The sequence below is a fragment of the Pseudopodoces humilis genome, chromosome 8, assembly GCF_049639895.1.
Source record: "Pseudopodoces humilis isolate 2021_Gansu_Grassland_sample_001 chromosome 8, ASM4963989v1, whole genome shotgun sequence".
Taxonomy (NCBI): Eukaryota; Metazoa; Chordata; class Aves; order Passeriformes; family Paridae; genus Pseudopodoces; species Pseudopodoces humilis.
The window spans coordinates 35598266-35611042 of NC_142207.1; the positions used below are offsets into that span (position 1 = coordinate 35598266).

The 12777-nt window shown below is 43.4% G+C and overlaps 1 protein-coding gene across 18 annotated transcripts in view; it reads right to left on the bottom strand.

Annotated features, from left to right (window-relative positions):
* The window catches only part of LRRFIP1 (LRR binding FLII interacting protein 1), a 100410-nt gene that overhangs the window by 63195 nt on the left and 24438 nt on the right, over positions 1-12777 (bottom strand). For 4 of the 18 annotated variants that reach the window (XM_014257779.2, XM_088059150.1, XM_088059147.1 and 1 more), the window contains exon 1: positions 389-471. The exons of the other annotated variants lie outside the window; for them this stretch is intronic. In XM_014257779.2, coding sequence (XP_014113254.1) covers positions 389-433 — 45 coding nt within the window. In that variant the 5' untranslated portion in view covers positions 434-471. Of the gene's footprint in view, positions 1-388; positions 472-12777 lie in introns of those variants that run through there. 18 annotated transcript variants of the gene reach the window in all.

The following is a 12777-nucleotide window of genomic DNA, read 5'->3' on the forward strand; positions in this document are numbered from 1 at the left end:
ACTATTCAGAGGCAGCAGGCTGATGAACCTTAGCCTACACGTAAATATAGCGATTCCCTTGTAATGCCCCCAGCGCCGCTGGCCCGACAGCCCATCCTGGGCTGGTGTGACCGCTCCTCTCCCCCGTGCAGTGACAGCGGTGAGCCCGAGTGACAGCTCGTGTCCAGGGATGCCTGACCCGCCCGCGGCCATCTGACGGTCCCACGGGGCTGCTGTGACACCCGGCAATCATTTAACACCACGGTCCCCGGAGCAGCTCACGTTTTGGTCAGTGGATGCGCAAAGCGAGCACGGCACAAGCCCCCGGGCCGGGCTCACACGGCGCCGGCCGCTCCGCGGAGCTGTCCCGGCCGCGCTGCCCGAGCCCCCCGCAGCCCCCCGGCCTTACCTGCTGCTGGGCAGCCGGGCTGAGGCAATCGGCAGCCGCGTCCATGGCTCCCGCTGCCGCCGTCTGTCCCCGGCGGGGCCCGCCCGGACGCGCCCGGCACGGCCCGGGGGCGGAGCGGGGAGCGGGCGGGGAGCGGGCGCTGCGCTCGGCAGCACGGAGGGAGCGCTGCCCGAGAACAAACACCTTCCACCGCCGGGCATCGCTCCGGAACCCGCACGGCATCCACCGCGGAAAGGGCCTCCTCCCCACCTTTTTGTCCCCGAGGAAGATAAACAGCCCCAGAACGTCCCAACAACTCGGAGCGCGCCCGCCCTCCCTCCGGGCTGCATATCCAGCAGGTAACACCCAGGGCAGATGCTTATAAATATCTATTCCAATTCACGCCAAGTGGCCTTTGCATGGCAGAAACAAACCTCCCCAATGCTGTTAATTGATGCAATTATATCGGGGCTGCGGATTGCGTTGTGCAGAGCAGAACTTAAAATGAGCCATCTACGCTGGACAGGCTGGTGTTGGTTTTATTCTTTAAGAAATAAAGAATGGATGCTGTCTCATTCCAGTATTCTGTATCTTCTTCCTCAAATATTATAGGACCGTTCATTGTGTTTAGCCAAGTCACACTTTATCAGTCAAAAATCTGATAAGGTTTCTTGCACTCCTACATAATTTAAAGTCTGTTTGGACATGCAACACCTGCACGCTATGGAATAATGGAATAATGAAGATAAAAAACAAAAACACACCAAAAAAACCCCCGAAACTTGTAATTGAAGCCTGACAGGACTGCAGAAGAGCAATCGGGAATAGTGGATGGCCAAAAAATAAGGACACCCTGCATTTGAAGAGGTCTCTGGTGATGAGCTGGATGAGCCAAAGGCACAGAAGGATTAGAGGGCACAAGTGGTTTGAAGTGGCACTGAGCAGGACACCCCACGAGCAATTGAAGGCATGGTCAGAGCAGATATCCTGCAGAAATCAGTGTCACCTGTTGATTCCACCAGATTTCACCCAAAGCATCTCTCGATGCCCCTTGATTTCATCCCAAATTCGCACACCCATCCCCTCACAAAGGCCAGGGAGGAGCCGCCAGGGCGGGGAGAGCTACAGAATTTGAAGAGCTCATTTCACCCACTGCCATTCCGCAGCAACAGCACAGAACTTGGGGAGTCATCTCTTCCTGGCACGGGATTTTCCACATCAAGCCAAACAGGTTGCTCCTTAGCAACTCAGCCTGCGCCCTCCTTCCCGGTCAGCGAGCCCAGCGAAGCCTCCACCCAGCCACTGAGCTCAGTTTTTCCGTGAGCTGCCTGCCCAGGACAAGGAATCTGGTTGCTCAGGCTGGCAGAGCATACACTGCCATGCTGCTGACAGTATTTTAGGTAATTTGGAAGCGCTGGCAGTGTTTTTTGTTTGGGGGCAATACTTCAGCCGGATTCACTGGCAGTCCCTGGATCCAAGCCATGTTTCACTGTCCCTGGGAAGGCCAGTCATGATTCCTTTAAATAAGAGCAATTAGGGATGTCCAACTTGCACCCTGTCCCTGGGAGAAACCCTGCTTAAGTCAGGTGAAGCTTTACAATTGTAAAACAGACTGGTTTTATGTAAATCCTAGAACTACAGAAAGCCCATCCAGTTCCACCCCCTGCCATGGGCAGGAACACCTCTCATTATCCCAGGCTGCTCCAAGCCCTGTCCAGCCTGGCCTGGAACACTTCCAGGGATGGGAAGCCACAGCATCTCTGGGCAACCCGTGCCAGGGCCTCAGCACCTTCCCAATATTTCTTCCCAATTCCTTCCCAATATCCCAGCTAATCCTGCCCTCTAGCAGTGGGAAGACATTCCCCTGTGTCCTGTCACTCCCATACACCTTGTCAAAAGCCTCTGTCATTCCTACAACAATTTCTTTAAGTACTGAAAGCTGCAATAAGATCTCCAAAGTCACATCCCTCATTAAACTCCACAGCCGCCAGTTGAGCCTACAAGTTATTTTTAACTTGTCACCAGGTAAATGACCCAACTTTGCTTTAACAAAATAAATCTGAACTGCCTCAAATCCACTCCAGCATGTGCATAAAGAAACTAATAAATACTATATGTTCCTGTGAAGCATCTATAATTTAAGTCTTCATTTAACAGACATTTCATCCTCCAGCAGGCCTGGCTTTTGTGAACAGCCCCGAGTCCAAGAGGAGTTATGCCCTATTTCCCAGAGGCTGCTCAGGACTCACTTTTAGTGCAGGTAACAGCATGATTTGGGGCTTCCAGCAATGTTTGGTGCCCAGCTGTGAAGAAGGCACTTCTGCACCATGGCAGCTCACCCCAAGTCAGCCAGGACCAGGCACTGCAGTTAATTCTTCAGGAAAAATACATATTGCCTTATATGTAAGCATTTTAACAGAGAAGGGGAGTGATGTTAACTGTGTAAATCTGAAGCATCAGAACAACTCAGCGTGACAAATATCTTCATCTTAGCTTGAAACAGACAATTTGTTCTGGTTCTCGGTTAATGGGAATCAACCTCCCCTTACATTCACTGGAAAAATTTCTACAGGTTTTGCACTGTCACTTGGAAAATACACTGAAAATGTAAGTATTTCCTACACCAGGCATAAATTACCCCCCCACCCCCACACACACCTTTTCCTATTTACTTTCCAAGCCAAGATGTTTGGTTTTATTTGGTTTACTTGAGGAAGCACTTCGTACATACCCCGGGATAAATTCAAACAAACAACTGTACTACAGCCCTGCTGGGTCGGAACTGAAGGATCAAGAGATCTTTTTTATGCTAGCAAACTTCAATTTTTCAACAATACAGAGCTGACAGCACTCTGAACACACACTTCAACATTTTATAATTGAATTTATGTAAAGGTAGGCTCGGAATTCCAATCAGGTCCTGACAAATCCCCTCAAAACTGCAGTGCCTACCTTGTCATAGCTCTCTCCTATTCAGAAAAACAGCAGCATCTTCTAAAAATGATATTTATTTATTTAATCAGCACACAGTTCTAGTATCCATGCATTTCCTATCTGAAATAGGATGCTGTGGAAGAGTGACATTAATTCCAGGACATATCTAAGCAGGAAGGATATCCCCAGTAAAAATACACATTGCACATGCTACAATGCTAAATTGAGCCTAAGGAAAATAGGTAATGGGAGATTTAGAAGGGAGAAAAAAAGAGTCAGTTGACACTTCCAGAAACCTGGTGGGATAATTGTGAGTTGGGTATGTCTAAGCAGAAAATAAAAAGGAAGTTTACTGCACTCAGGACAGCATTTCTGATTCCAATGACACAGACTCCTTATCTCCCCATGGGGAACACACCTCTCCTTTGCAAACACACACGCACAAAATGCATGCCTGCACCCAGAATAATGCAACCCTCCACAAATGCTGGCTCAAATCCTAAAAATCAGCTTTCCAGAACTGCAGTTTACCCATAACAACCAACAACTGAGGAGCTGTGTCAAAAGCAAGATTACCCAGATAGCCTCCAGGTATGTTAATGTCACTGATAACTAAAATTCCAAAGAAGCCTGGCCCCCAGCACAGCTCATACTCATTCCTTTTTATTTTGTCTTTAAGACATGTTGTAGGTAGGTTAAGAGGCATGCAAGTAGGAATAAAGTAGTCAAAACCTTTAGAGATAGGTTTAAAAACTGAAAAAACCTTCACCTTAGAGCATTCTGGCTCCAGCTTGGCCCACCTCAGTATTAATTCTTCATCAATACAGCAGCCACTCCTCAACACTATCCATCACCAACATCTAGAACTCAGATTATATAATTTATAAAAATCCAATTCTGCTGTGCATTTCCTGCATTCTCTTCAAGTGGTAGATTTTTGGTTTTTTGGTAGATTTGCCAGTGTTGGATGATTGGTTGGACTTGATCTTTCCCAACCTGATTCTATATTACCTATAAATGATTCTATGATTCTTAGAATTCCGGTAATGTTCATCCGGGTCTTATTTAGTCCTGGCTTTCCAAACAGTGAGAACAGAGAAAGAAGAAGCTAAAAAATACTTTGTATTAGAAGAAATATTTGGTTACTTTAGTTTTTGGGTGTTTTTTTAAATAAGGTTCATAGTGTTCTTCGAATGTTGAAGAAAGCCAATAAAAACCTCTGGAGTGATACCCACCCGAAGTCAGAGGGACAGGAAAAGTGATGTCTGCACCTCATCACTTCATCATCCCTGCCTGCTGGGCCATCCTGGCACGCCTGGAGCCCAGCTGGCCAAGGGAACAAAACCTCCTTGTAGCCTGTCACCAAGGCACTGGACTCCAGAGCACACAGCCAAGTGCTCCTTAGGGAAACAATGTCCGGTTTTCAGCACCAAAATCCCCTGCCAGGATCAACAGATTATCTTCTGTCCGGGCTGCACTGGGGCCTGGAGGGAGGAGGAGGAGGAGGAAGGAAACTGCTGGATCAGGCACAAGTCAGACTGAGTCATTCTCCAGCAGGGAAGCTGGGAGGCTCTCGGGGAGCCTATGGCACATCTGTCATTCAGCTTCAAAACAGTGATGCCATCAGCATTTGAATATTGAATATATTAAAGCCTGACTACTTCAGCTTCAGAAATTTGAAATATGGGTGGATGAAAGCTTCAGAAATTGGAAATATGGGTGGATGAAAAGTTACGTGATCTTCCTGTTTTAGAAGCGACAGATTCAAGAGTGGTTCCCAAAATAAAAATTCCTGACCTAGTCTTCAAGTTTTCCATTCCTTTGCCTAATAATGGAAAAAAAAACAAACCAAAAAACATCAAATCAAAGGAAAAAAAGACTTTTGGTTTGGATCATCTCACAGAACCTGAGTGTACTGACATCTGTGTAAAAAAACCACAAAAATGATCCAGCAAGAGCCTTTTACTTGTAGAAAAGTGCTTCTCTGCTGGTGTATCCATGGCATGAGGCTTTGCCATCTCCCAGGCTCTACTTCCAACCCAAGGAGATTAAAGAGCTGGAATAAACCATTTCCACCACAACTGTAAATTTTGTGAATTGGGAACCCAACAATAATTTCAAAAAAATACCAAACAAAAAGGCAGGGGTTCTGCACTTCATCCCACCTCCGTCAGGGAAAACACCACCAGTATTTACAAGCTCTGGGAGTGCCACAGTTAAATCACCAAGTTCTCCCAGTCAACACACACACACACAAAAAAAGACAAATCAAATTCACAGTAAAAAGTCCAAAAAGTCAGACTTACAGCTAAACAGCATCAGGGCTTCAACTCAAATATTTGACTGTATTCACTAGAGAGAATGAACTAGGATGGCACCTTAAATGAACAGGGATCACATCTTCTGCAAACACCAAAGAATCTCATTAACAAACATTTTTGCAAAAAATTGACAGTTCCCTTTGAGAAGTGTCCAATTTTCCCATACAAAGAGGATATTAAAGTATACCTAGAGTGGAAACCTGGCCAAAAGAACGATTATGGTGTTCCCATGACCACCCTGACTGCAGCCTGAACCTACAAGACAATCCTTCAATCCACACCCTTCAATCCTACAAGACTGAAGTTTGGTGGGAGATTAAATGATGGAAATTTTTTTTTATGGGAAGTTTTTCTTGCAAGGGCATTCCAAGAGTGATTTCCAATTTTGTTTTTAGAGTTTCTCAGAACACCAGAGCTTTTATGTTTTCCTTAATTCCCAAGCACCAGGAGTGGGAACAGGCAGACACTCTGCTCTGACATGCTGAGAGTGCTGCTGTAAGTTATCTGTGTTTAAGGGCTCAGCATTCTTGGTCCTCTTGCTTAACATTTTGAGCCAAAGACTGGGAAGGAGAGGAGGGAATAAGACCCACGACTAATGAAGGAATTTATACATGGGTGCTGTCCACTTTGGAGAAACATTTGCTGATGTGCTTGCCAGGAAACCCATGTTGGAGATAGAACTTAGGCATGTGAGTAGAGGCTGAAAGTCTTGTTGACACAGACCTTTTCCCCCCCACAAAGGAGGAGAATGTTTATTCTGCAGTGAACAGCCTGTACAGCTCTCCAGTGCAAGAGACAATTAGGGACTTGCATCCTACCTCATAAATTATATTGCCACGGAGTCCCAAAGAGCTGCTGCTAAAAATACAACAATAAACAATATTTAGTCTAAACAATAACTGAGCTCCACCAGGAGCTTGCATGGATTAGCCAAGCAAATCCTGCCATAAGGAACTGATCTTAAAACTCCTCTTACAACTGAGGTATCTTGGTATCATTTCCATCTTGGCAGTGGTTTAGAGGCATTTATTATCTCAGTAAATGTTTTTGCTGGTGGGGTTTTTGTTTTGGGTTTGGTTTTTTTTTTTCATAAGCATTGTAGCTCTGTTCTCCAGCACCACTCTATATATAGAGTGCACCACTTCCACTGCTATTCAGTAATCAATCACTCGTCCTGTTTCCACTCCAAAAAAGCAAAACAGGGATGAAAGAGCAACTCCAGGATAGGATGTTGGCTGGCAGCTCCTCATTTAGTATCAACTGACCACATTTACGTCACTTCTTCAATTGGCATTTTCTCCCTAAATAGCTCTCTGGTCAGTAAGTGGTTGGTCCCACCAGGGAAGAATTTGGATACTCCTCTACAGCTGTTACCTCCAAGAACAAATCCATGGGCTGGAATTTTACAAGGAAAACATAAAAATCTCCCCAGTGTTGTCTCCTGGAATAGTGATTTGCATGAAGCTGCAGCCAGTGGTTTCTTCTACTTATTCTACCCAACTTCTTTATAAAAAGAGAAGTTTCTCTTCTGCAGTGACCACTTGTAGTTCTCTCTCTATGGCACCAGCAGCATTTTGCAGCAATTGTTGTCCTCATTTAAAATTTAAATAAAACTGAACTTCAGAACAGCCAAATAGAATGGCTGTATTGCAGAGCGCCACTTAAATACTGTATTTCTGTTTGATTGCAGAACTGCCTCTGCAATTAAAGTCACTTAGAGTTCACAAACAAAGGAGTTGAGTTGTATTTCAGACTTCTGGTGTTTGACTTCTCTTTGGAAGCAAGGCTCCAAGCAGTGTTTCCCACTGGGAACTCATCCTCAGGCACCAGCACACAGCAGAAAGGCTCTCAATAAGGCAGCACACATGCAAAATTAATTCAGCCACTGGTACACGTTACCAAAGAGCAAACACATTTGTCTTGACCATAAAGTAAAGCACAATAATCCTATTTGGAACCTGCAATAAAGTGCAATTTCTCATCTGGTTCCTTTATAGCATAAACACAGGTTGGGGAGGGCTCTGGGGCTGGGTGGATGCCAACATCTTTTTGATGCATGGACATAGACAGAGGTTTTGTTCCTCTAAAAAATATTTGAAGTATAAGTAAGAAGTGAAATTCAGGGACTGCTACAAGCAATGTAATCTGTGGGGATCACCCTCTGGTCCCCACTAAACTGCAAATTTCATCTGAATAAAAACTGGCAAATCCTTAACACAGCTCTGCACTTAGAGCACATTAAAATGTAGATACAAACCTCAGCAACTGCTTAAAATAATGCTCACACTACCAGTCAAAAGAAATCACAAATTTTGAAGTAAAGGTTAATGATGCTGTTCTAGGGATTACCCAGTCTGTGCCACAAAATTATAAAAAGCTTTAAGAAAAGGCATAAATAGAATGCCAAATTCTGCTTTTTTTTTTTCTCAAATCAAGTGCACCTGCTTCCTGGTTTAATCTCAGCCAAAATCCCACCTTTGCCTGCATCACAGAAAGAATAAATACATTTACAGGGAACTCATGATGTGTCCAGCAATAGCACTGGGACTCCACAGAAGCACAGACTTTGCATGTAGGCACATTTAAGATTGATTTATTCTTTTAAAGCCAAGTAAAATGAAGATCAAAAGTTTCAGGTAATCCACTGAATACTCTCCAAAGCTCAGATTTAATACCCATATTACAGTTACTGGACAGAAACAGTTCAACATGAGTTAAGTGATGGAAACTGCAGTGCTGAGACAAATCCTATCATTATTGTGAAATGGTGTAATATTAGAAATTAGATCATGTGAACTGCTCTTGTCTCAGTGTCACACTGATGTGGCCCCTTCCCATTTTGCAAGAGGTCAGGACAATTTGTCTTTTAAACTTCAGTGGGAAATTCCTGGAAGAGTGTCACGCCAAAAACTGGTCAGTGAAGTTGCACTGGTCTTTGCCATCATTAGAAGCAATGAAGAAATCCACAGCACTTCAGTTTCTTGTCCAGAGAACAGAGATTATATGTCCAGAGCTCATCTGTCTCTCTGGAGGAAAACAAACATAAGCAGTATTTTTATATCTTTAGGCACAACACATTAGATGTGGAGATTTTAGGCCAGCAGAAAAACTGAGAAATTACAAGAAAAATAAAAAAATCTTTCCCCCAGCTATGGCATTTGCATTTCTTTGGAATACAGGAGAGCACATGGGAGGTAGAGCTCTTTTTTGGGGTTTAATTTTCAGGAGCAACTCACTTAAGAAGGGCAACAGCCCGAGGAGTGAGAGTCAGAAGCGCTGAGTACAGGAGAGGAGGTGTAAGAGGTTTTACTGCTGCCAGTACAGCAAGACTTGCCAAGTCTGCTACAGCTGTGGAACTGCCTCATCTCTGCTCTGACAGAAATGTAAACCCACTACACATTAACAATATAACAGGATGAGTTCTTGAAAAAAAAACTAAATTAAATTTAAGAAGTGATTTAAATGCTTTTACAGATTTAGTCCCTTTGACATAAAAGAACGTTCTGATTTGTAGAGGTACACAGAGAAGCAAGTCTTAAGGTCATTACTCCACCCAGTGTATCAGAGGAGAACCACTGATTAATTACTCCATCTAAACTGACCAAGAATGAACTCCAAGCTTGTTTGAACTGGCCTGAACCCCACAAGAGGGAGCAGCAATCAAGCAAATCAAGTAAATCAAGCAAAGCACACTTTTTTTGTGTCCCTAAGGAGACACTACTTCCACCACACAAAGCTGGACCCCTGAATTTTCAATATAAATGTTTAATTACATGGGTATTCAGTCATTAAGGATGTGGATGAAAATTATCATTTGAGGATAGGAGACCAGAGTAGAAGGAACTCTGTATTCCTGCTGATGACCTGGTCATTCAGCCTTAAATTATTACCATTACCAGATACATTTCAACCACTTATTTGAAGAAGCAAACCAACCAAGCCTGCAGGGGAGTGGGGATGTTTAGAATTTGTGTTAAGTCTCCAGAACCCCCAGATTCTCAAAATAACCCACAAATCCTAGCTAGCTTTGTTTGCTAAGTAATTCCTGTTCTGCACCCTCACTCTCTGCTCCATCTCCCAATACTTCCGAAGTACTCAAACAAAACCCGCAGGGTTTTTTATTTAAATACCAACCAGCCTGTCAAAAGGTAATAGTTCCTACATTCAGCACCACTTCAACAGCACAAAAAAAACCCCAAACCATAAAGAGGTTTGAAAAGGTTCACAATATTATTCCTGCAGGCTCCCACAGCCTTGTGGTTAAGTGGAAGAACAGGCAGCAATGTGCTGTGCTGACAAATGATTTTTAGGTAGGAGCACCTCAGAGCCCAAAGCAGAAGCTGAGGATTCAACTAAATGCTGTTTTTAGGGGCAGAACCTCCTGCATTGTTTTGTCACCTATCTCCCAGGCTCAGTATTTTAGGACTTATTAATAATTTATTGCCTTTTGTTAGTTAAGAGGGGGAATTGTAAAGAGGGACCATTTAACTATAAATTACAATAGAGAGGGGAGACTGGCAGAAACTTTTTGACAGAGGAAGAGATGGAGACAGAATTTCTTCTTTTTCTACCTTAGGGCAGTATAAGGAGGGGCAACAGAGTACAGCTGAGCTTGGTCTCTGACACAGGAACTACAGCTGAAAACCATCATTAGTTCTTCTGGCAGCTCCTGGACGGTGTTTGGTCCTCTTCTCATCCCTTGGAATTTTTTTGTTACTGTTCCCCTTTCCCAGGCTTCTCCCTCTGGGAGAGATTATCCACAGTGACCTCAACAGGTATTTCATTATATGCACATCCTACTGACTGACAAAGGGAGGAAAGAAGGAATTTGAACTGAAGCCATGCCTTTCATCATTAAAAAAATAAATAAAAAATAAAAAAAGAGAATTTAACATTCATCTCTATAATCAACACAGTACAAATGTCACAGACACAAAAAAAAACCCCAAACCACATGAGGCATTTTTACATGTTCTGGGTTCCTTTGGCAATGGACTCTGCACACATCAGTTATCCCAATACAGACTTTAATAAAAGCTGTTACTGCTCCTCTGATTTTTAAAAGCTGTTATGAATGTAGAAATACTTGGAGCTACAGACATACAAAACAACAGATTCTAGAGGCATGTTAGCAAGAGAACAGAAGATTTATTGTAAAGGATTCCAGAATATTAATGTCAAATATTAATCATCACAACACAGTTTACATACTAAAGCTAAAGTAGGGGTTAAGGTTATATTAAAAAAACAACCCACAATACATAAGGAAGTTATACAAAGGATAACTTCATTATATTCTCAGCCTTGAAAACAATTCCACGGAGAGTAGCATTTCTGAAAAGAATCACAGCAACTTCTCCCAAGTTTTAATGATGCTCACAGCCATGTCACCTGGCAGTCAGAGTTTAAACCAACTAAAATTTGGAGAGAAGACCTCAAAGCCTTCCATGTCAGTGACACTTTAATAGGTAGCAAATCTTCATGGCTCAACAGCACCAATTAAGCAGGGAAGCAACAGAGCTCCTTGAAACTTGAGATGCTGCTTGAAAGGGGAAAAAAAAGTTTCCTTGAGGTCACTGAGAATTCCTGGTGACCTTTTGCAAAGGCAGATAAATCCATGGGTTTGTCCCCGGTGAACTCCACCTGTGCTTCCCTGTGAGTTCCAGCAGGATCCGGTGCCAGGGCACTTTATACAGCTGAGAAATTCTCCTGTGGTACGAGCAGTGAGCTGAGAAAAATGTACCCTTGCCAAGCCAATTCCAAAAAAAATCAATCAGTGCAGACTCAAGGGCATGAATGACAAGCTTATTCAGCTGCTCATAGCAAACACCAAGGAAGGAAGCAGCACTACCTGACCACCTTAAATGACTCTTCAAGAGATGTAAGAATTGCTGCTGATCAAAATATTACTTAAAAAAATTGTGTGAATAAATTAAGATGGAACTGCTGACAGCATGCAGCTACAAACTGATTTAACTAAACACTTTTCCATCTTCAAAGTCCAGCAAAAATCTTTTGTTAGGAGTGCATTTTAAATACACTACACCAAATCAGCACATATTACTTAGGGACTAAATGCTGCTAAGGAACCTAAGGGTGTAAATATAGCACGCAGCTTGGACTTGCTCCATGCACAAGAAACTGAGAAAGCCTACTTTCACCTCCCAAAAGCATTTAACACTACTTTACATCTAGCCAATGCCAAGGAATAGACTTGTAAGCTATTTATACATGGAGATAAAGGTGCCAAAATAAAGTTTTAAATAAACCCCTTTGAGGTCATCAAGCCTCATTCTATCTAGGAGATGAAATTTTCTGCTATCCAGCCACTTTTTTGTACAGCTTCTAGCAGAGAATAAAGTAAAAAAGGGAAGTCTTTCTCTGAAAAACACGTTAAAGTGAAGACAGAAGCTCGAAGTGCTGAGGACTGGGCCTGCATATGAATACATCCAGCTTACACCATGCATTAGCTACCAGCAGGTTTAAAGGTGTCCTCTGAATAAAACATGTGGAGCTGCAGATTTCACACCACTACTCAATTAATGAAACTGTCACTTCAGTGGGCAGCAATATCACAAAATCAGTCACTGCTCCATTCATACAGTGGGGGGGGGGGGAGTGGAAAGGCTGTGGAGCTCTACTGTTATTAACCTGACAGGGCTTTTGAAATCCTGGCAATGCCAAGGTTATCTGGAAACCACCTTGAACATTCAGAGGACACTCCCCAGCTAAGTTAATGGCTTGACAAGAGCTGCACTCAGCAGTTTGCTTCACTGAAAGCCTGTGGAACAGAGCCTGGAAAAGCCATTGGAGTGTATAACTGCAGCTTATGCAAATCCATGGCCTGGGAAAAGCGAGGCTAAATCCCTTCAAATGGGAGAAGCTCTGCCACAAATCCAGCTGTATACTAGGAATAAACATGATAAACAGCCCCGGTTTTTATAAAAGCACCTTTGTAACTGTTCTGCTGCAAAAACTGCTTGGAAATACTCCCATGCTTAAAAGAGTACCTATCATATCACACCACACCTGCTAAGATGCTACAGCTCATATCCCAGCACAAGGAAAAGTTATACACAAGAACAGGTCACAGTGCAATCCATATCAAAGGCCCACTTAGCATCTAGAAATTAGGATGGAGAGAATATTGCTAAG